Source organism: Manacus candei, unplaced genomic scaffold (genome assembly GCF_025592945.1).
Source record: "Manacus candei isolate 608988 ecotype Guabito, Panama unplaced genomic scaffold, ASM2559294v1 h1tg000126l, whole genome shotgun sequence".
Taxonomy (NCBI): domain Eukaryota; kingdom Metazoa; phylum Chordata; class Aves; order Passeriformes; family Pipridae; genus Manacus; species Manacus candei.
The window spans coordinates 1,869,280-1,892,046 of record NW_026138174.1 but is presented as its reverse complement, the minus strand read 5'-3'; the positions used below and the strand labels follow the sequence as shown (position 1 = coordinate 1,892,046).

The following is a 22,767-nucleotide window of genomic DNA, read 5'->3' as shown; positions in this document are numbered from 1 at the left end:
AGGGAGCTGAAGCCCCACAGCAGCAGAAGGCAAGGAGCCAGAGCAGAGCACAGACTTCCCCTCAGGAAAGCCAGCCAAATTCTCCAGGATAAGGACAAAATATCTCTAGTTAAAACTACTCTCTTCCAGAAAGATACTGATTTGTTTTCCTCACTGTACTTTCCTTTCCTCTGTCCTTTTTTCCAAGGGCATTGCAGACCCACAGCTACCAGCTGCCAGAAACCCAGGGGCTCAGCCTTGCTCAGGATCAGACCAAGAAATTTTTTTAAACTTCATCTTTAGGCTGTTCAAACCTATATTCTTTCCACTTTTATTTCCCTAAACCTATGGAAATAATTGGGGCAGGGCATAAGAAGAAGTTCAGAAACTTAGTTCAGAAACAATCCAAACCAGTACGGCAAAATGACGCTCCAGGATAAACTGTTGTTGTTGGACTTTTATTTAGGCAAATAATTGCATGAGAATTTCACAATAGGCTGTTTCTTTGTGCTCTCAGCTTGACTTTTTATGCAGATTTATCCTTGAATATTTTCCATAGACTTTCTTAAACTCTATCCAGACCAGCTTAAATTAACAGCAAGTTGCAAATTATTAAAGTTGAGGCATGTTTTTAATGAAAATCCAGTCTAAAATATTTTGCCTTTTACAGCTCTAACTTTCTTTTTCTCATCTGCCTCTTCCACACTTCTTGGTTGAACTTTCTCCACACGTTCTGTCTCAGCAGTGAAGTCCACACTGGCCTCTGCATTTCCCCAGGCTGTAGCACTTCTATACATGAACTAGTTCTTGTGGAGACACCAGAGCCATCAGTGCTGCACTAAAATGCCTCCTGTGGCTCTGCTGTAAATCTGCCCTCTCTTGCCGTTGGTGCATTTCCACTTTTCCCTGCCCTTCCCAGTGCATTTCTGCTTGCAATGTTCTTTTCCTTTCCTGTGGGCTGCACCAATCTACTGTCTGTAATGCTTATCCTGCTGTAAAGCCTGGAAGCTACTACTATTTCCTCATCTATTTTGGGAGTTCAGTTTTGTCCCTGCCTGCTTTTTCTCACCTTCATTTGTAACTTCTCTCTCTTTTTTTTTTTTTACCCTGGATTTTTTTTTTAAACACTCTTTTATATCTCTCCTTTTTTTTTTCTTTTTTTTTTTTTTTTCCCACAGAGTTGTGTTCTTGATCTTTTTGTCTGCAGAGACAAGGGGATCACCTGTAAAGTTAATGGAAGAGTTAATGAGGGAATGTAGGAATGCAGGAGATGGCTATTTTTAGCATGCTTCATCTTATGTAATCCTTTTTTTTTTTCCTGTGTGGTATCAAAATAGATACCAAAATACCAAATAGAACTTGGTTTCTGATAAACCTGTTTTATGTCTCTGTGTTCTACAAGAAGCTCCTGTAGATACTGATACTGCAGCCACCATGATGAAAATAAGTCCTGAGGATCTGATCGTGTGTTCTTGCCCAGGATAAACTTTCGTGGAAGGCAGTACCTTAGGACCACAAACTGCTTACAGACAGAGCTGAAACTTTTGTTTGTGCAGCAGATCTCAGTACTGTACATTTCCTCTCTCTGTATCTAGTTCCACCTCACAGTTAAATAATAATGTTTTACCCTCTAAATGTCTTAAGCATATATATCGGTATTTCACAGCCCTTCTCAGGTCCTGTAGGGAGATAAAGCAGCTTTCTCAATGTTTCTAAGGGACAATACAAGACACAAGCTTGAATAAATTTTAGGTGCTATACACATGTTCTGAATCGAGATAATTAAAACCCTGGACCCTCACTTGAAGAATGCACCATAATTTCTCTTTATTCCCAATATTAGGAGATAATCATCTTTGAAATTTCTACTCAAACAGAGTTTAAGCCTTCAGTGAGGACTTTTGGGTGGGCCCATCCTTGTCTAGTGTGGTATTCCACAGCAGGTAGATATTTCTTCATCAGTACACAAGTTATAAGTAAATAACATTCTGCAACATCTAGGGACTGAATCCAAGGCTTAGTAAGTCTCCACACTATTCCTTGGCAATAGGCTGTAGTGGATGGTAAAAGTTTCTGCGTTTCCAAGGGGGAGCCTTGTCTCATGGAAGGGATACTGAGGGTTATTAACACATTCAGGAGGGACAACCACATCAAAAAATCCTTGAGCCAAAAAGGGCTGTAGGCTGTGAGAGTAACAGGGAGAGATTTGATACAAGCCAGCCCTGTGCTTAAGCGCTTGTTTGAGCATCCATCTCCTGGCCACTGCCAGGAGAGAGGGTACTGCAGGAGATGGGCCCCATCTGACCTGGCACAGATGTTCTGTGCAGCAGTTCCCTCCCTGCTGCCTGCAGTAAACACCCCTCCACAGCTCAGCAAGGATAAAATACTTACCTATCCTCCAGGGGCTTTGTGAAGATTACTGCCGTGTCTGTACAATGCTACATGAGTACGAAGCATTATGGTAAGATCCCTGCTTGGGAGATTCCTCACAGATTATAAACTCGTGTACATAATGTTTTGTAGATGCTTTGAATCCAGTTCTTGGACAACCTGCTATAATTTATTCCCTCTTGCTGCTACTTCCAGAGTGTCTTAGCACACCCCAAAAGCAGGCCCAGCGGGTATGGGGGCATTCAGAGGGTTGGTGGGTCTTCCAGTACCTGGATTCTTGGTGAAGTGGTTGGGCAGAGCCTTCTGCCAACAGGCAGCATGGCTAGTGAATCTAAATCAAAACATAGTCATGGGTCTAGATTCAAACCGGCAGTGCCAACACAGCCCTAATGGCTCTTCTTGGTGGTTCCAAGCAATAGGACAGGAGGCAACGGGCAGAAACTGATGCTCAGGAAGTTCCACCTGGATATGAGGACCAAGCACTGGAACAGATTGTCCAGAGGGGATGTGGAGTCTCCCTCACTGGAGCTATTCCAGAACCGTCTGGACACAATTCTGTACCATATGCTCTGGGATGACCCTGCTTAGGCAGGGAAGCTGGACCAGATGACCCACTGTGCTCCCTTCCAATCTGACCCGTTCTGTGACTGTGTGACCCTGCCGAAATGCAGGTCTTTGATTTTAGGAATAAACGAACAGGGATTGTAACTCAGTGACAACTTTCCTCTCTCTCCATTTCTGAACCACTATGGCTCGCTTGTAAATCAATGGCGTGCGAGTCCCAGGGTCAGAAGACCCATCTCGTCCTCATCCCCGGGCGGGCCGGCACAGGGCGCAATTAGACGGTGCTTCGAAACCCGTTTCCTCAGGGAATGCCATCCCAGTCCCCTCCGGGAGCCCATCGGGAAGCTGGGCGAAGGGCGACCTGTGCCTGTCATGAGCTTCCCATGTCCCGGTGAGCGACCTTCGGTCCGCAGCCCCCTGCACAATTGTCTGCCGCCTGTTTGGGTTGAGGGACAGCCACGTCCATCCGCGGGATGGGGACACGCCGGATGGGGACACGCTGGATGTGGACGCGCTGCCCACCCTCCCCAGGGCGGAGGAGCTCCCCGACCCCCCGGCTCTCCCCATCCCCGCGGCGGGGGCGGTCCGGGACGGAGGCGGCCCCATCTCCATCCCAATCCCCATCCCCATCCTTGCCCGCCTCCCGCAGCCAGTCGGGGCGGAGAGGCGGCACTCGAGGGCTCCTCCGCCGGCAGCCGGGCGGGCAGAGGGACACATGGCATGTCTGATGGCGGCTTTCTCCCTGGGCAGCGCTTTGGTAAGGCGCGCCCTGCCCTCTCTCCCTCCGAGGGGCGGGCGGGGGGCGAGGGGTGCGGGGCTTGGGGGGGGGGGGGGGTGGAGCGAGGGGTCCGCGGGGCGATCCCCGAGTCGCTTCCTGAGACGCTCCCCGAGTGGCAAGCGGGGCCGGCGGGTGGGTCCCCGTGCGGGATGCGGGGTGCAGGATGCGCGGTGCGGGATGCACAGGGGATGCGGGTGTGCGAGGGGCCGGCGGCGCACGGCGGGACTTGACCGCTGGTTACCTCTGTCTGTAGCTAAGGCGGGGGGGATTATCGCCGAGCATGCTCCCTGCGCCGCTGCGCCCCGCCGGCTTCCCGGAGGATCTGCGGAGGGACCGTAACCTTTGCATAACGCGCGGTGCCCGCGGGGGACGGGCCGGGCGGAGCCCCCGGGACCCTCCTGCCGCTGGGACCGGGCGGGCTCTGCCGTCCCCGCCGGGCGCCCCGAGCGGCCCGGCCCCTCACGGGAGACGCGAAACTACATGGGAAATAACCAAAACTGTGTAAAAGCAGCGGAGAGGTGAGCGGAGGGGTCGCGGGGAGCAGCCGCTCTCGGCGTGCCTGGAGCGCAGGGGTCGGGGATGCGGGGCTGTAGCATCACAGCGGTCTGCAGGTGTTCGGGGCACACGGAGGGTTCGGGTGTTTGGGGCATACGGAGGGTTCAGGTGTGTCTGTGCCTTACGAAGGGCTCGGGTAAGTCCGTGGGTGTCTTGGTCAGGGAGTTAGTTGTCGTCTCTTTCCAAGCGATTGGGAGCCACTGGTGCCGTGCCAGGTGCTCGGGGGACCCTCACCCGTAGCAGGTGGTCCCTGGAGAGGAGGCAGGTGTGTGACAAAAGGCTGCTGACAACAGGCATTTCTGTCCACCGAGTGATTGAAATTGTTTATTGTCCCGGTAGCAAAAGCCTCTGGCTTCCTACTGCCGGATGATTAAGTAGTTAGAGACAAGGAGCTTGTCCAAAGGATGCTTGGTGTTTGAATTGATCCAAACTGCAGGAGCTCTGACTGTCACCTGAATAATCAAGGTGACCTGCTCGTTGAGAGTTAGTTTTTGGGTGTTCCCTCTGATGCGTGAAGGTGGTCAGTGGTTCCTCTGAACAAAACAGCTTATGAGTGCCAAAGTAAGCCTTGGAAACATTCAGGGAAGAATATTGTTAACTCGCCTTCTCTTGGTTTTTAGGGAAAAGGGAGGTTTCCTTGCTTTAATTGTTGAGTTCTGAGATGTTTCACGTTACTCTTGTTATGTTCAAATTACATACCATTGCAGTCAACTGTTTAAGAAATTGAGAGTAAGTGTTACTGGATACCTGACCTCTGAGTAAGTTGAGAGCACAGCTAAAATCTTTTCCTTGGGAAAATGTGTTAAGCAGAGCTGATTTTTACATCCAGAACTTGGTGCTTGTGCATGAATGTGAAGACACTAACTGCAGAGTGGTTATGTAGGACTACTTTTTTTCATCAGTGATTATGTAGGACTGTTTGTTTTTTAATGTTTTCATCAGCATTCATGACAAGTTGACTGATCTGAGCTGCACTGCTTTTGCAGCATAAATGAGAAGACAGAAATCATGAGGGAGAGGATGGAAGTGGCACAGTGAAGAGGAGGCAATGTGACTTCTTAGTTGCATTGGAGGACAAAGAGGGGGAAACAGTGGCAGGACCTGCAGCTCTGTTTGGGGGTGTCCAACACCAGTGCCTTGAAAAGTAGTGCAGCACATATGATTTCCAAGAGATACCTTTGGGGACATGTAGATTGTTGGGCAGATGGACCAACATGGAAATCCTGACCAGCTACAGAAGTCTTTTCCAATACAGATCCGCATTAAAAATACTGAATTTTCTAATAGACAAATGTGCAGATGTTGGGCCCTGCTTATGACACCCTCCAAACAACAGATGACAGTGAAGAGCCTCTGAACTCTTCAAAAGTATGTTCAGCTGAAGAAAATTCATGAGTGTTTTGCTTTTGACCTTACACACATTCTGTTGATATTGATGCAAGTTACCTGTGAAGGTAAAAGGAATGGAAGAAGTCCAGATTTTGTGTGCATAGTGAAAAAAAGAAAAGAAAGGCAGCTGAAAGGCCCTTGTCATGAGAGGTCAGGAGAGGAGGAGAAGGGGATTCAATCCAAAAAATGCCAAGTGGAATTGCACTGAGTGCTGTAATGGGCAAAGCACAGCAAAGGTATGGCTGTGAGCACAGTTGACCTTACAGTGTCAGCTGTGCAAGTACTGGAGCAGGGTTTAATATGTTTATGTAGCTGATAAGATTTCCATTAGGGATCACTATCAAACAAGGAAAGCACACAAGGCTTTTGGGTGGAAAGCCTTGTGTGCTTTCCTAAAAGACCTCCAGAAAAGAAATTGTACTGTTCCAGGTTGCAAAGTCTCCAGAACCATCAGTGCAGGAGCAAATAAGGCATAAAATAGTGCATTTAAAAATTTGCAGAAATAAAACACATTTCACATTTGCAGAGTATATTCTGATCCAGAGGAACAAGAGCTCTTAGACTTTTTGAGTGGCTGTCTTTTGAAAGGTCTGCACAAATAATTGTTCACCCAACTCCCTTCCCCCTTCGGCTCTGTCCCAATACAAGCCCTGGAACCAGAGTAACTAGAACCAAATTCTTTGAGTGCATGAGAAACCAAATACAATGGGAACTGAACTTATAAATGTATTAATCTGGTGCAAGGCCTAAAAGGGAAACTGGTTCTAAAGGAACTGTGTGCTGCAAGAGCTCTTTCACCTCTTCTATCAATGCTCAGGCAGAACAAACAAAAGATTGTTTTACTTTATTCCTCTTTCGCCTTTCAGCGCGTTACTGTGCTGGATTCTGGTGTTATTTAGATCATAATTCTTCTAGTGCAGGGGGGTTTGAAGTGTGTTCCTAAACAGAAGCCTTTGAGCTCTCTCCACCTTCCCTGCAGAACGGCAGCAGTTCCGGGTGCACCATGGCCGAGCCGAAGTCGGTGTGTGTTTCGGTGGACGAAGTGGTCTCCAACGGCACAGACACCCAAGACATCCGGCTCATGAATGGACACTTAAAAAAGGTGGACAATGCTCTGACAGAGGCTCACCGCTTCTCCTACCTACCCCGCAGACCAGCCGTGAACATTGAGTTTAAAGAACTGTCCTACTCCATCCAAGAAGGGCCGTGGTGGAGGAAGAAAGGTGAGGAAGACAGTGCTTCATCTACAAGAAACTGTAGATGCAGCAGTTTGTACAACTGCTTATTTCTGCCTCCCAATTCTAAAGTATCTGAAGTAAATATGGTATTGCTGTGCTGCCAAATATCTGTCCTGTGATCTTGCATGTCTACAATTTATTGTTGAGGGTGGGTAGAATATGCAGCAGTTTAAAGATGGGGGTGGGGGGGAAAGAGGAGGCTTTTTTCTTTTACTCTTGCAACTGGCTGTTTTGTGAAATGGTTATTTTTTTCAGTACTCCTTCAGAACAGCGAGTATCTCAGAATTTCAGAAGGCATCTGACACCAGGATAAAAAACATTTTCTTAAAATGCTGAGCTTGGAAATAAATGCTTTGAGCTGTAGGAATGTCAGCCCATCCGTGCCTCTTGGTGTTCTACGAGGGATCTCTCTGAGCTGATAATTCCTTTTAACTGATGGAATCACTGGCTCTTGCTAGGACTGAATCCTGAGGTTTAGTCAAAGACAAAAATGCTCTTTTGCTACCTCCTTTGCTGATATACACAGCAAAGAGTTCACAGCCTACAACACAGGGTGTACCAAAATGATACAGATACTGGGAGCATCTTCAGGAAGAGAAGCATTGGGAGTAAGAAGGGCATATTCAGCTCTGTTCTTGATATGCCATTGGTCAGTTCCATCTCTGAAAGGTGGATGTAAGGTGGCTCTGTCGTTTCTCCCGGGCTTGGCATCCATTCCTTTTTATACCTTCACTTGCTTTGTGTAGCCTTGTGTTTCCTAGAGAGTTTTTGGGTTTTGTGTGTGCATGTGACTAGTCATCTCTGAAAGGAAAACTAGGTCGTGCAGTAAATTCCTGCTAGTGAAAAGAAGTATGCCCAAGAGAAACTATTGAAATCTGTGGGAGAATTTTGTGTACTAAATGGCATAATTGCTCTTCCTTGAGGAATTCTCTCTCAGTAATGTAAACTGGTATGGTTGTGTGCTTTAGTTCTTTTAAGAGATAAGCCCCTGCCAATGGACTGCTCACCTGAGCCATACTTCATACCTGCACAGGCTCTGCATCTATAAATCCAGTGGCTTAAACATTACACTTGAAATTGTTTCACAAAGTACATTGCTGCTGTCTGGAAATTGTGTCATTATCACAACATCAAGGCCTTAATGGTCTAAAAATGTGTGGTATGAAAAACACTGGAGCTGTTGCCATGAAAGTGCTACTGTACATGGACAGCCTGTGCATACAATTGTTCATTTGTTGAAGGATCTGCAGATTTCATGCTTTAATGGGTTTTTCAACATCAGAACTGTATGTACACACACTGGCCATCTTTTATTTATCTATTAAAATTGCATGGAGCCATGCTGTCCATAGGAGAACAATTGGTTTGGCAGCAACTTTGGTGCATTCAAAATTATGTTTTATCTTATCAGAATGAACTCAAACGTCGAAATGGAGCAAGGCCAAGATGTCTCGTGTGAGATTTAAAAGCTTGAGATATCTAACTGGATGTCTTTCTCACTGGCCAGAAATGATTGAGGGGGTTCTTTGTTCACATTTGCTGACATGCCTTGACTTGGCTTGAACTGAATGGCACGTCCTGGCAAAATGTCCTGCTGCTGAAAATGACCTGTTGAGGTATTTAGCTCTAGAGTATGGCTATGACTGTGTCACTACACTTAGGTTTGAAAGAGGAGATTAAACTTTTCTAGCTGTCTGTGTGCAGGGGTTCATATTCTCTCCTCACCGTGTGTCCTTCCTGGGCCCACCAAGGGCACCCTCAGAGGGGCTGTGAGGTTGTGTCTGCCAGCAGGGCTTGGCATTCTTCTTCTTGACAAGGACCTAAAACAGCTTTGGGAGGTCTACACTCCATGCCAAGTGACTGTGAACCAAAGTGTGCTCTCATTGCCAGTAAGATAAACTATATAATATACTGCCTTTGGAGGCCATGGCCAGGTGGAGCCAAGTTGTTATCTTTCCTGGCATCAGTGAGAGCACAACTGGGATATTGTACCCAGTGTTGGGCCCTCCAGATCCACAGAGATATTGGGAAACTGGAAAGGGTCTGTCAGAGAGGTAAAAAATTATTCAGGGGGCCTACGAAGAACAGCTGAAGAAACTCAATATATTGGTCTTAATAGAGGAGATTTTTCATTCTAGAAAAGAAAATTGAATTGCCTGAATAGTCTCCAGTGAAGGTAAGGCCCAAACTATCAGATTCCTTGAATTGTTTTAGTGATTCTGCAAGTAAATTTTTTTCTGTGTATGCAATTTGGGATATTCTCTGTTTCAAACTGATGGATTTGTAGATTAATGCATTGCATGTAAAACTGTTCTGAATGCCTTATACTGGTCTCTCCTCCAGTGGGAAAATGGGACTTTTCAGTGGGTTTTAATCTGCCACTGCTCAACAGAAGGGCAATAGTGGGCCTCCTAACACTGGTGGTGGTCATAGTTCTACACTCCTTGTGGATTCCCTGTGCTAAAAGTCTCTCTCAGTGATGTGATGTGAAATGTTTGAATTCACTTTTTTATGAGAAGAGGAGCAGAAAACACTAGGACAGTCCAGTATAGGAAATGCAACTGAAGTAAAATTGTGTGCATAAGTTGGGAAAAAAAAAAAAGGGAGATGTCTCAGTTCACATTGTTCTTGAGTGCTGGTTGTGGTAAGAAGCGATAAGGGAAGCTGTTTCAAAAATGTGCCTTTTAAATTAATGGTGTTTCTATTCTGAAATGGAGCTTGGGGAAAAAAAATACTATTTCTACATCATTCTCCATGACTGTAATGAATTAGTTAAACCCCTTCAAGAGTGTTGGATCACAAAGGCAGAAGCATAGTTTCCTTACAAAGCTGATTCCTGCCAGAGTGTTGGAGAGGAATTCAGCTAAAGAGCAACTCCCTTCAGTAAAGATGGTATTGCAAAATGATGTTAAGGTTAGGCTCCAGATTAACAAAAGGAGGAATAATTAGTAGTGCTGCCACTCTGTTCTGTACTTAGCTTGATTGTTCAGAACAATGAAACTCATGGTATGTCATGTCATTTACTTTTCATTAAAAGCACAAAGAAAGGTGAATTTGCATTGCTTGTCAACAAGAAAGAAGCTAAATAAGCTGTAGTAGACTTCAAATTAGAATTTTTCATTGATTTATGTGTCAGCCTTTAAATGCCTAATTTATCTATTGAATCTCTTTTTCTCTTGTAAAGGAGGGAGGGGCATTTTGATTCTAAGGTTTATGTGATAAATGCCTCTCTGCTCATGGTGTTTTATCAAATTCATAGCAAAGATTGGTGTGACTCTGGAGCTGATTCATTCCTGGTGTAATTCCTCTTGTGGTCAGGGGCATTTACAGGGAAGGAAGGTGGCAGGTCAGTCCTAGATCAAAACTCGATGGAATGGTATGTGACCCATTCCATTCAGGAGGAGCTGTTGCTCCTGTATGGGAATTTGGAAAAGCTGACAGAGGTGAAAGTTTCAGAAGGTCTCAGATGACTTTGGCGTTTTCCCCATAAAGCTTTTAGGGAACCAGTCAACAGAGTCAAACTGTTTCTTTAGTTTTGAAGGATTTTTAAGTGACTTGATCCAGATCAGGTTAAGGATCTTCCATAACTGAAAATGTGTCTCAGTCCTTGCTCAAGCATTTTCTGGGGGTTTCCTGTGGGTCAGCGAGTTTCAGGATTTATTTAAGAAAGGTGCAGGATTCCTGGAGTAACTGTTGTAAGATTAGTTAGTCCAAGAATGCCTTCTCCTTTCTTTTAGGACAAGGGAGCCAGCTGGCCTGGAGGTGAAGAGAAAAATGAGAGTCTTATGTTAGATCCAGTGTGGCTCCTTAAATATGGAAAGAGCAAGATCTGCAGAGTTTCAGAACAAAATGTGACCAAAAGTTTTACTGTCTCATAACAAAGCCATTTATGTAAGGCCTGAGAAAGAGATGAAAGTGGGTCTTATCTTGGCTTCTGAGCTGTTTGTTTAAACTGCAGTTTGAAATGCAAACCACAGAAACCTAGATTGGTTTTACCAGTTCATAGAAAAATTAGAGACTTGTAGGTTTTAGTACTAGGACTGCCTGAAAACTGTTTGCAGGGGGATTTCATAGAAAAGTCAATGCCTCAGGTTTCTACCATTTTTGTTAAAGGCACCATAAAGTAATCTGAATTGTGATTTGTGGATGAATTATGTATAGACCTACATACAAAGAGGGCAGGAAAAGTACTTTGGAGCTTTCCGTCTTGGTCAAATTCATTCAGCTTTACCTAAAAAAGATACATATGTTCTATATACCCAGCAAAGGAAATTTCTTCTATTATTTCTAGGTGATTTTGCTATAATACAGGATGGAAATGGAAATATTCTTCCTATAGAACTCGAGTGCACTCGGGAAGAAAGTAGTAATAAATTTGCTTTCAAAACTCCACAACAACTCAGGGATTTCTTTTTTTTTTTTCCCCTTCTCCTCCCCCCCCCCCCCCACTTGTCAGTATTCATGGTTAATTAGGCAACGTTTTAGTTGGAAATTTCTCCGTTGTTATTTTTAGGACTGTAATGACTCATTTGTGCTGCGTTCAAGAGTAAGTTCTGCTAGGATTTGGTCTTTAGTAACCTCGGAGGGAGCGGGATTCAGCCGGTCACAATCCAGCCGGGCGCTTCTATGGAGTGGGTTTGGTACCGACACAGAAATTCATGGTCAGCAGAAAAAAATGTGCTATTTCTTGTTATTTTGGGTTTGTGCTAATGGCTCAAACCCCGTGGAAGCAGTCAGCTGGAGGGGTGCTGTCTTTTCTGTCAAGGTTGTTGTTTCGTGGCTTTGAGATTCAGGAGTGGCAGGAGAGGAATGAGGGACCGGGCTTATCCTGGATGGCTCCCTCGTGTCCGGTGGGGAAGCACGGAGTCTTTGGCAGGTTGTTTGGTATTCCTGAGCTGTGAAAAGTGGCCATCACAGTCCGAGATAGTGTCATCGGAACAGCGAGATCCCTGCATTTCAGCTCGGAGGGCTGTGTATTATGTTAATGCTATTCCCTGCATAAGATGGAAACTTCAGCCGCTGTCAAATCATCAGCAGAGATTTAAACAGCCTGGGTTTTGCTGATTTGCCTCGGTGCTGCCTCACGAATTAGTTCTGGTACATGCACTCGGACAGACCCGTTTCTTTCTATTTAGTTGGGGCTTTTTTTTTTTTTCCCCAGCATCAGCATCATCAGCATCCTTTCTGTGACTTCATTTAAAAGATTTCACACCCCCTGCTCCGGAGTTATCCAAAGACCCAAACGAAAAGGAGAGGCTGGGGAGGGGGGGGGGTGGGCGGCAGGGAGGGATTTGCCCTAAATTATTTGCTAATCCTTGCTGGAGGAGTCGGAAAAAGCCTGTCCTCATCCGTGGCAGGTGCACTGCGGTAGAGGTGCCGCATGCCCGCTCCGGGCGAGCCCGGCGCGGTTACTGGCGGGCAATGCACTGCAGTAACCCGCGCCAGCCTGGTTGGCTGCTCCAGGCTCTGTTGCTAAGATGGGAGGAAGGAAAAGATGCAGAGCTAAACCCACTTTCCGAAAGCAGGGTTTGGGGGTTTTTGGTGTTGGTTTTTTTTTTTTTTTCTTTTTCTTTTTTTTTTTTGTTGTTTTTTCCCCCTCCTCGCCTGCCTCTGACAGATGGGTTGTATTGTTCTCGACCATTTGTTTTTTTTTTTCGCCTGCTTTGTCTGAGAGAGACCCCGTGCTTTCATCATCTCGGAGAGATGCCTGTATGCAAATTGAGATCCATATGTCGGAAAGAATAAGCAAGTTAGGCTGCAACCCTAGTAAAAATCTCTGTGGCCAGCTACTGTGTGTGACCAACTATTCTTTTTCGGTGGCTTAAAATATTAGAGAAAATAAAAAGAAAACGCGATTTTTTAGCGGAGGATTTCTAAGCGCGCGTTTCAACCTTGATAAAATCCGTGCAGTTTTTCTTTTTAACACTTAAGCTGTCTCAAGGTGGTAAAAATATACTGAGTAGTCACTGTTGCTGGAATAGTTCACAGTGTTTTATTAAGTGATATATAACTCCTCATAGCATGGGTTGTATAAAATAGAGGTTATTGGGAATAAATCTTGGTCAACCCCTTTGTCTGATCCTTCTCCTCTTTCCCAGCTGAGTAAGACCTTACTTCAGCATTACTTATTTTCCTCCAAACAGAACCCGTTGTTATTGTGGGTTTGGCTTTGTTGGGGTTTGGGTTTTTTGTTTGTTCATTTGGGGTTTTTTTTGGGCCTGGAAATGTGTCTGAGTTTGACTCAGTGATTTTTGGTCACTGAGTCTTTGTGGGAGTAGAACCTATTTTTCTTCTTTCTCCTTGCTGTATTGTTTATTAAAAGTAAACATGACAATGACCTGACTGTTTTTAATTCTAGTTCGTGTTTTAATACAATAAATTTTATTAACCACCTGTTGTGAAAACTTGTGACTGAGGAAGGAAGTTTTAGAGAGAGAAAGAGAGAGAGAGCAACTAAAACATTTCAGAATTTATATGGCAGGAAGTGGTGATGGCGAGCTGTTGGGAGTCTGAGCTGTGGTCTCTGCTGTTTCCATCTCCCAGTAACTGTGTGTTGGGGGCTGGCTGTAACTCACCCTGACAGCCTTCCACTACAACTTTCTGTGTGCTGAGTGGGATTTGATGAAATGCTTTGCTGTCCTCTGCCCATAGGCAGTCATGTCTTGCTCGAGGTGTTGCGGAGGTAGAGATGGAGTGCACCACAATCTCGGGGTGCTTTTTTCTCATTTCAAAGTAGGCTTTGGCTTCCGTAGTCTGAAGAAGTCTGAAGGAAGATGAAGCAAAACTCATTTTGCAATTGAAGCCTTCAGACATCACATGGTTGATCACAGTTCTCCATAACCTCCCTAAAAGGAAAGAGAAATCACAAAAGCAGACAAGAATAGAAACTAGCTCGAGTGAAAATGCCATTCAAGTTTATTTTTTGTTGTGTATTCACATGCCATTTTGAAAAAGTGCTTTCTCGAAGTCCGTGGGGTCTAAGCTTAACCAGCTTACTAGGGCAGATCTTTTGTTCACAGGGGTTTTAATACCTCAGAGTTCAGCTCTGTATTCTCTAAGAAATTAATTGCTTCACACTTCCCTGTAGCATTGTTCTTGTAGGTAAGCTGGCTGGCTTTGGGAAGACAGGGAACATGATTCTACTCAAAATGTGACAGAACCTCAACTGCTTTGTAATTCACTGCTGTGTCCATTAAACTGATGGGTACCTTTGTCCTCTGTTAGAAAACAGTGTTTAACCTTGCTATTACAATTAAGATCTCAAAACTTACACACAAAACAACATGCAAGGAGAATCCCAGCAAAATCTGCATGGTAGCTGAGCACATGGTTGGATTTAAAATTAAAGCATTGCCAACTGAAGAGTGGCTGTTCATTCTCAAAATGAACATCCCTGGGGCAAGACCTAAACGCCTTAGGCATGGTTTACCCCTAGAACCTCTGTGACTTGCCTCTGCTGAGGGGCATAAGGATATATGTCCAAGCTGAGACTGAGTTTTTGACAAATACAAGGTGGGAGTTTTGGTCAGCTTGCCATATATCGCTCCTCTGACAGCAGGCAGAGCTGAGTGTGTGGGGAAGAGTTCAAATCAAATGCAGGCAGGTGTGCAGCAGTGTTTCTGCAGGTTCCCACAACCTGCAGCTCAGAGGTTTCCTCATCTAGGTTGGTATCTCTGTGTATCCTAGCTCTAGCTCTCACTGGATTTTATTTTCGTAAAATCATTCCCTTGCTCTCTGAACCTTTTGTGTTCATGCTGTCACCTCGTTCTTTGCCTTGCTTTTTCAAACCATTCAGCAGTAGGGTGAACACCACATAATTCCCTGAGGCTCAGGGGTAAACTTGCTTCACTGGTTGACCACTGACTCCTACTCTTTTGTTTCCTGTAGCTCTATCTGCTTTCTCATTTATTTGAGAACCGACCATCTACCTTCCTGTCAGGTTAATTTATTTAAGAGCTTTAATGAAAGACCTTGTTGAAACATGACATCCATGTAAGATGACAAAATGCCCCTCTTTTTTTAGGTATTCCTTCCAAAAGACGTCACGTGCATTTAATATGACCAAATCTTGTATCAGAGGCTTCTGCACAACATCTTTTTTCTCTGTCAAAAGCTTTGGGACAGCAAAAAACTGAGGCATTAGTAGTTCAGATTGCCTATCCACTGTGCAAGATTTGAACCTAGAAGTTAGCAATTTTTGGTTAACATTGGTACAGAGGGCAGCAAATCCACCAGCCCTTACTTAGACTGTGCCATGTGGAAAACTTGGTTCTCTGGTGTGAAGGCAGTTTGCAAGTACAGCTTTGGTGCCGAGGACTGGCAAAGCCCTCCTCACCAAGCCAAGGACCGAACCTTATAGGCATGTTCTTCTTGATATCAAAGTCTGTGTTGAATAGGAAATGGGAAGACTGAGGGTCCTCAAATTGTCCAAATGTAATCACTTTTTTACCAACTTCATGAAAAGAACATATAATACAACATGTATGGAAGAATTACTTCCCTTTTCAACCAATCCTTTGACTTGTTCATCCCCAAGGATGATGGCAAGAGGTAACAGCACATGCATAAAGGGCCAGTTTTGGTGGTTTTCAGTGGCTGTTTGAATCTCAATAGCTTCCTACAAACATCAGGAGGCCTGTGGAAATACCTCATTAATGATGATTCAGATCTTTGAAAGTGGCTCCCTTGTGAATTATGTGCTTCAGTGCAGACATTTGAGCTTAATTTGGCCTTTGGACACTTAGTCTCTTAGATGATTTTAGAATGAATATTTGATCAGAATGTAAGTGGTGGCATAAAATCCGGAAGAACTAGTCCCGTGTAAGTGTCTCTGGAACGGGGACAAAATAATTCTGTCTAGGAAATGGCGTGGCTGGAGATGCTGCAATATGTCTTGAGTCACGCTGTGGGAACCTGTGCAACTGCATTTCCTGATTGGACTTTTCTTTCTTGTCGCTGTTGGGCTTGTATTCTCATTTCCAGTTCATTTAGACTTTGCTGATTTCAGGGGAAGAAACAGATGTGCTCTGAAGACTTAATTCTCTTCAGAGGGTATAGGGCTGAAGCCATCCAAATTCTTATCAGGCAGAACTATCTGGAATTACATAATAGTCAGATGGAGTTAACCTCTTGTTCTTTGTCCATTTTTTTTTTGTTATGTATCTGTTCCAAGTAAAAATAAATGGCAGAGACCTTGGCTTTACAAGCTAATTTACCATCTGCTTCTCATCTAGCATCTACAGCCTACATCTTTTGTGTAAGAATCATATTTCTTCCTGCTTAGCGTGTTTAGATTAATGACAAATGTTGTTTATAATTGCAGTACATCTGCTACGGGAGAGAGGAGAAGATAGAACATGCAGTGGTCAGGTTCCTGGGGGAATGAGAATGGACCCGTGCTCTGTCTCTTGCTGATCTTTAGAGGGTAGGCTTTTATACCACACAGGAGAAGAAAGTAGTTTCAAGTGAAGTCATGCACCCGGTAAAGATAAATTTAAAGAAAAAAATCAGAAGGTTTTAATGCCCTTGCCAAACAATGGAGTTAAATTCTGTCCTGTTGCATCTGTTTTGTTCTTGTGGAAGCAGTCAAGTGGATGAGGCTGCACCAACAGAGCATGGCTAGTATAATTTTTTTTTTGTCATGATCCAGTTATTACCTTAAGTGCTTTGGAATTTAAGCACTCTAATAACACCAGCATGACAGGGCTGGAATTGGTAAATGAGTACACAATTAAAAGAAAGGGGATTGAAGCTAAATTTGCTATTAGAGGAAGGGAGTTATTTTTTCTGGGTCAAAAAACCACAAGCTTCTACCAGATTATTGCATATGAATATCAAGGCCTGATTATCTAAAATAGTTATTTGAGGCTCATGGAGCTGAAGTCTTTGGGTGGCTGGCTGGGACTGAGTTTCTCTTCTGTCTCCACTCAGAGAGGTGAAGGTCATATGCTGCCAGAAGAGAAATGTAGGAGTCAGAAAGGCAAGGACAGTGCAGAGGGACACATCTGTGCACAGCTGGCCATGAAGAGTTATTCCCCTGGGTTTTCATTTTGACTCTGAGTCTTGAAGAATTACTTGAAGGAGAATTTGTCCCAGAGGAACAAATTGACAGTACATAGATATGAAGTGTGCAGGTGATTGATGGGAGACGTTTTTGGAAAACCATTGGGTCGGGTCTGTTTTGTAATCAGAACTGTGAGTTCTTCCCAAGAAGTTGTGGGGCTTTGGGACCATTCCTCTCCTCTGGCAGCTTGTGGGCTGCACACACACACCCCCAGACAAGGCAGATCTCTCCACCAGTGTGTTTTGGACACTCTGTCCATCCAAACACTAGCCTGGGCTCTGGTCCCTTTCTGTTAGTGGTACCTGGACCTACAAGCCCTCAGGTTTGCAACCTCTCACTCCAGCAGCTGATGTGAAAACTTCTGCTACTCACCACTGATATTTTATGCACATGAGCTCACAGCAGTGAGTGCATTCACACAGTAGAAAGTTGGGAATAGTGTATAGCAGGAGTGCAAGTTGGATTGCAGTGTTTAGGATCTTGGTCAGACAGGTGTGCTGACCAACCACCCCTTCACATGTGTCTGGCCCCTTTAATCCCCATTTAGACACATCTTGGTGGGCTTTCCTCCAGGAACAGCAGTCCAGTCCTTTTCCTTGGAGCATCTTCAGAGTGGCTGATTCAGGGGGCTGTGTTTGCACTGGGTAAGTTTGTAGGCTTGGTGCTTTTAATCTCATAACTGAGTAAAGACCATTTTAGACCTTCTTGGCTGATTCAATTTTTTTTTTTAAGCTTTGTTTTTGAAAACAAATGAAAAAGTAAGGCTTGGCAGTCCTTTTTTTGAGCTCACGGAAAGTTTCCCTGTGTTATATATCATCATAGAAGTGAAATTCACATTGGCACATTTTTTACCCTCTTATGTGAAAGTTTTAGGGAAGTTGTGAGTAACTGCAAATGGGGGATCGAGTTGCTGCCACTTGTGATTATAATAAATCAGGTTCTGCTGTCTTAAAGGCTGAGTTGTGACAGTATGTGTGAGCTGCTATATCAAAAACAGTCAGAGGAGCTTGACAGACACTGCTGAAGGGGGTTGACTGCTTGATTTCTTGTCTGGGAGAAAGATGATGTAAACCTCAAGGAGAAATGCATTACCTGAAGTAGTCACAAGCCCATGAACCCTGGGATTACTGTAAGGCTTAGTGTTCATAAAGAATGGTTATGTCTTGTCCAGTGGTAGTTTGACACCTGAGGACACCAAAAGAAAGATGAAACTTAAGAATATACATAATGATACTTATAATATTTACCCTTTAATCTCCAAAGAGAAGCATTAGCACTGGTCTCCTGAATCCCATATATTCCAAATATACCACGTGCACATTATAAAACCAAACAAACAAATAAAAATAAAGCAACCTGCCCCATATAGGGCATGGATATGACATTTTAGCACTCAGCATTTGATTCCTATTGGCAGGCAGTAAAAATAAGCTCCCCAAGCAAAGTGAATTGGGATAAAAGGTGGCACACATTCTGCAGTAAATAAAAATAACTTCAAAGCCAACCTACAATTCATCTCAGACATTCATACTATATTGCTTTAAAAGTACAGGGCCAAGTGAACCTTGAAATCACTGCAGTGGCATATTGGATGGAGTTTACCCAAGGAACAGGTATCAGCATTCTGCCAGGACTGTTGTCTTATGATAGAACATTTTGAACCAAATTCATTCCTGATATAAACTCTCTGAAATGAATAAATCTTGCTGAAGGAAGAGTATGGCCTAATACCAGAAGATAGTTTTTCATTTATTTGTATGTTTTACTGCTAAAACTGCATTCTAAAATATATAGAAGCCAGTGCAGTTCATTTTAAATGTTAGTGTTGAATGCCACCAATATGCTCTTTGGGCCAAATAGACTTTAGGCTACCACTGTCATAAATCAAAGGCCGTTTTTCCCCCACTCCCTCCCATCACCAAGTTTTAATCTAAGAAAACTTGCCCTGGCTTGGATTCCAACTCCTGTCCAGATATTCACCATTACAAGTGAGAGAGTGCAAAGAATGTTTATACGGTGGTGGAAATGTGTCAGCAGGCAACGTCCAATTCATGTTCAATATTATATTTAATATCTCCATACAGATACCTGTAAATATAAGTGTGTGAGTATATAAACATACAGGTTATCTCTGTTTTCATATATATAGATGTATGTATACACCCATACACTCAGATATGTTTATTTATGTACAAAAACTGGCTGTGTATCACTATAACGAATATTTTGAAGATAACATTTTTATAGAGGTGTATATTCCTCCTCCTCCTCCTTTGTAGTGACAAGATGATGTAATTATAGGAAAGCAGCAACAACCTTATTTCTTTTAAATGAAAAGCAGAAGAGTATCAGTTGCTTAGAAGTGGTTCAGGTCTGTTGCTACTGGATTAACAGCATAACAGGCTAAAATAGCAGAAAAAATGACTGTAAAATGGAAGCTGTTTTATCTACCTGAGTGCCAGTGGTGTAAAGAATGGTATAAAGAAAAGACAGCATTTTGTGGATGCTTTTCAATAGGGACTTATTACATTACATAAGCTGAGTAATTTTCTATTCTCAGTCATTTCTCTCGTAATCATATTGTTTGTGCTTTGTTCCTGTTTTCTTTAGAAGTTGTAGGAAAGAATGGGTTGGAGCTCTCATATGTGTTAGTGGTGGGTCCAATTCATACCTGTTTGGGCAATTTGGGTTGTTTATAACCGTTGACATCATTGTCTGAATTTCTTTCTTTACATAGCTGAGCATTATTGCAACTTGCTTTCCTGCTGGGTGTAAAGGAGAGTATGCTTATGTGCCAGATAAACGAGTGCTACTTCTGTTTGTTTGAACAGTGGTTTGCTGATGAAAACTGGAAGGAGTTGTGTATCTTGGGGTGCAAAAGGAAAATACCAAGGTTTTATGCAGACAAACAGAGATGTGCTTTGATTTGGAAGAGCCAGCAAGAGAACGGTGCAAGGAACAGGAATGTGGCAGAGATGTTCTTCTGGCAGATTTTCTTGGGGGCTAGAAACTTTCCATTTGCCTTCTCTTAGCACCTTGGGGGTGGAAGGGAAAGGGCTGGTGAGGATATTGTCAGCCTTGGGAGGATCCAGACTGGGTACCCCTTACACCTGACACATCTCGGAGGTGTGAGCGGGAGTGCTCCGTGGTCTCTTCTTCACAGGGATGAGGGGAGTGGGATAGAGCTGATAAGAACTGTATTGGCACTTTCTTTTTTGCTAGCCACACTGGCACTAATCCATCTCGTGATCTGTGTGAGTTGCCTACTGTGTTTTAGAAGATGGTCCCTCCTGTCTCCTCCAGCTCCACTAATTATCCACACTCACAGCCATTCTGTGGAAGTGCTGACACTGAACACATAAGAAGAAGTGGCTCCAAATGCCTCCAAGGTGTTTACAGCTGTACACAAGGAAAGGAGATTGGGGATATAGTCAAGATTAACCTCTCCTTTTGTATCACAGTATCATTATCTAATGAGATCAGAAGCAAAGCCCAGCAGCTTAGTCAGTGTTACAGCGTAGGCACCCATTTCAGGAGGAAGCCTTTGAGAAGAGCAATCTTCAGCCGTCCACCTACACCATTTTCTTTGTGGCTTTGCAAGATGGAAAAAGTGACAGATGTAAACCTCCCCAAAAGCAGTTGCCTGTTCTCCTTGCATGCATTGCCTTCGGAGACTTTTGCCCCCCAAACCACTGACTCGTGGAAGAACTCTGTCAGTGACCCTTGTCCTTGCTGTCCCTGGACTGGCTTGGCACAGCCAGAACTCTGTGCTCTGCTGGAATTCAGTGAGGAGAAAGGCTGCTGGTTTCACATCATCCATGCTATCTCCACTAGACCAGGTCCCATTCTTGGGCTTTATGTACGTTGGGACCCATGCCCGATTCTCTCATGTTGGTTCTGCATCAGTTCCTATATGACCTTCTGGTTTAGGTTCATCACACATCCCTCTACAAGAGCATGCCTTGTGCAGTTTCCCCAAGCATTATTCTGACATAACAGATGGTGGGATATTTGTAGGCAAGGCCAAATTTTAAATTTGATTATGTTTTGAATATACCCCTCTATGTGAAACTAATCCTGGTGTGATCTTTACTGACATATGAGGGTCTTGAGAGCACTGCTTTGGATTCCTCTAGGAAGTGTAGCAAACCCTTCAATTGTATAAGGACAATTTATCATCAGCAAAAAAATGGAGAGTGTGGGAGAGAAGAAGAGAGTAGATCAGATTCTGTCCCTGCTCCAAGATCTTGATCTTAATAGTTCATGTCAATAGACTGAGAACATGGGGCCAGGGCATGTGGAAGCTATTGTGCTAACAGTAATATCTAACAGTAATATCAGCTGTAAATATAAAAGAACTCTTCCAAATACCACAAATGCAGAAGTAGAAACTCTTCTGTTGAGGGCAGATAGCAGAGCTTAAAAAAAGTTTGTTGTGTTTCGCTCAGGTCTGAAATTTAAAAATACAGCAATATTTTGAAAATACTGTGATCTGGTAAGAGAGTAATGTTCTGTACTTGTGCCATTACCCAGATTGTTGCAGCCCCTGTCAGCATAAGGTAATCTCACCTGTTGGCACAAGGACAGAAAAGGCACAGGTGGTGCCTTCATCACTTGCACATGATGATCAAAAGCATTTAGGTAGCACTGAAATGAAAACTCGCAATATTAGAGGTGCTTATTTTTCCATTTGCACACAGGCTACAGCTGTCATTACTTTCCCCTGTTCTGTCACATCCACTTAGAAAAAATTACTTGAAGACTTCAGACTTGAGCATCACCCGTATGGCACTGAACATGCTGCCCCTAGAACTGTCTGTGGCCTGGCAGACCACAATGGCTTTATCATTGTGTGTAATGGAGCTGCTCAACTCACAGTGAGATTTTAAATTAAGGTCTATCAGGTGTTTTCAAATACATGGATTGCATTAGTGGTTGTACCTAGTGGGTAGCACACCACGTTTTCCCTTGAGTGTTTCACAGTAGTGAGAAACAGGCTTGACAGAGTAATAGAAGTTGGGTTGGAAGAGATCTTAAAGATCATCTCATTCAAACCCCCCTGCCATGGGCAGGGACACCTTCCAGTAGGCCAGTGTCCAACCTGGCCTTGGACACTTCCAGGGATGGGGCAGCCACGACTTCTCTGAGCAACCTGTGCCAGGGCCTCCCCACCCTCAGAGTAATAAATTTCTTCCTAATATCTGATCGAACTCTACTCTCAGTTTGAAGCCCCTCCCAGCTTTTGGCACACCCCAGCCTACGCTATAAGAAGAAAGCCTTGACTTTGTGCAAGCACTGCCCAGGCAACAACAGCCAAAACACACTGTGTTATCAATGCTGTCACAGCTCCAAAGCAGCACCCTGGGGGCTGCTCTGCAGAAAATTAACTCCGTCCCAGCCAGACCCAGTAGAACAGCTCACATTAAATGTTTATGTTGTAGGTTTTTGCAGCAAAACCTCACGTTGAAATTTTGAGTTCCTGCTATATCAGTATTCTGATGTGGAAGGTTTCCATCTTCCAGTCTTTGAATCCTTGCAATACTGCCTGGTGTCTAGGTTGTCATGAACCCCTGCTTTTGATCCCTGAGCCTGTGTCAGCTGCTGAAATAGCACAAGCCTGTGCTGCTGTATATTGATTTTAGTGGTGCCATGTTTCTTGACAGGAGCCGAGTCTGGAGAGGGCCTCTGATTTTTAGGATCAAAGCATGTGTTTTGAGGTGACAGGGATATTTTTCTAACTGTGTCTCTTCATTATCACATTTAAAGTGACAGTATTCGTGAGGAAAACCATGTAAACACCCTGGACTCTT

General features: G+C 44.1%; 1 protein-coding gene across 2 annotated transcripts in view; it reads left to right on the top strand.

Moving 5' to 3' along the window:
• The first annotated feature begins 3,565 nt into the window (after positions 1-3,565).
• The window catches only part of ABCG1 (ATP binding cassette subfamily G member 1), a 54,051-nt gene continuing 34,849 nt past the window's right edge, over positions 3,566-22,767 (top strand). The window contains exons 1-2 of one of the 2 annotated variants that reach the window (XM_051770808.1): positions 3,566-3,691; positions 6,636-6,879. In XM_051770808.1, the coding sequence (XP_051626768.1) occupies positions 3,650-3,691; positions 6,636-6,879 (286 nt within the window). In that variant the 5' untranslated portion in view covers positions 3,566-3,649. Of the gene's footprint in view, positions 3,692-3,784; positions 4,231-6,635; positions 6,880-22,767 lie in introns of those variants that run through there. The other variant, XM_051770809.1, reaches the window with a different exon arrangement.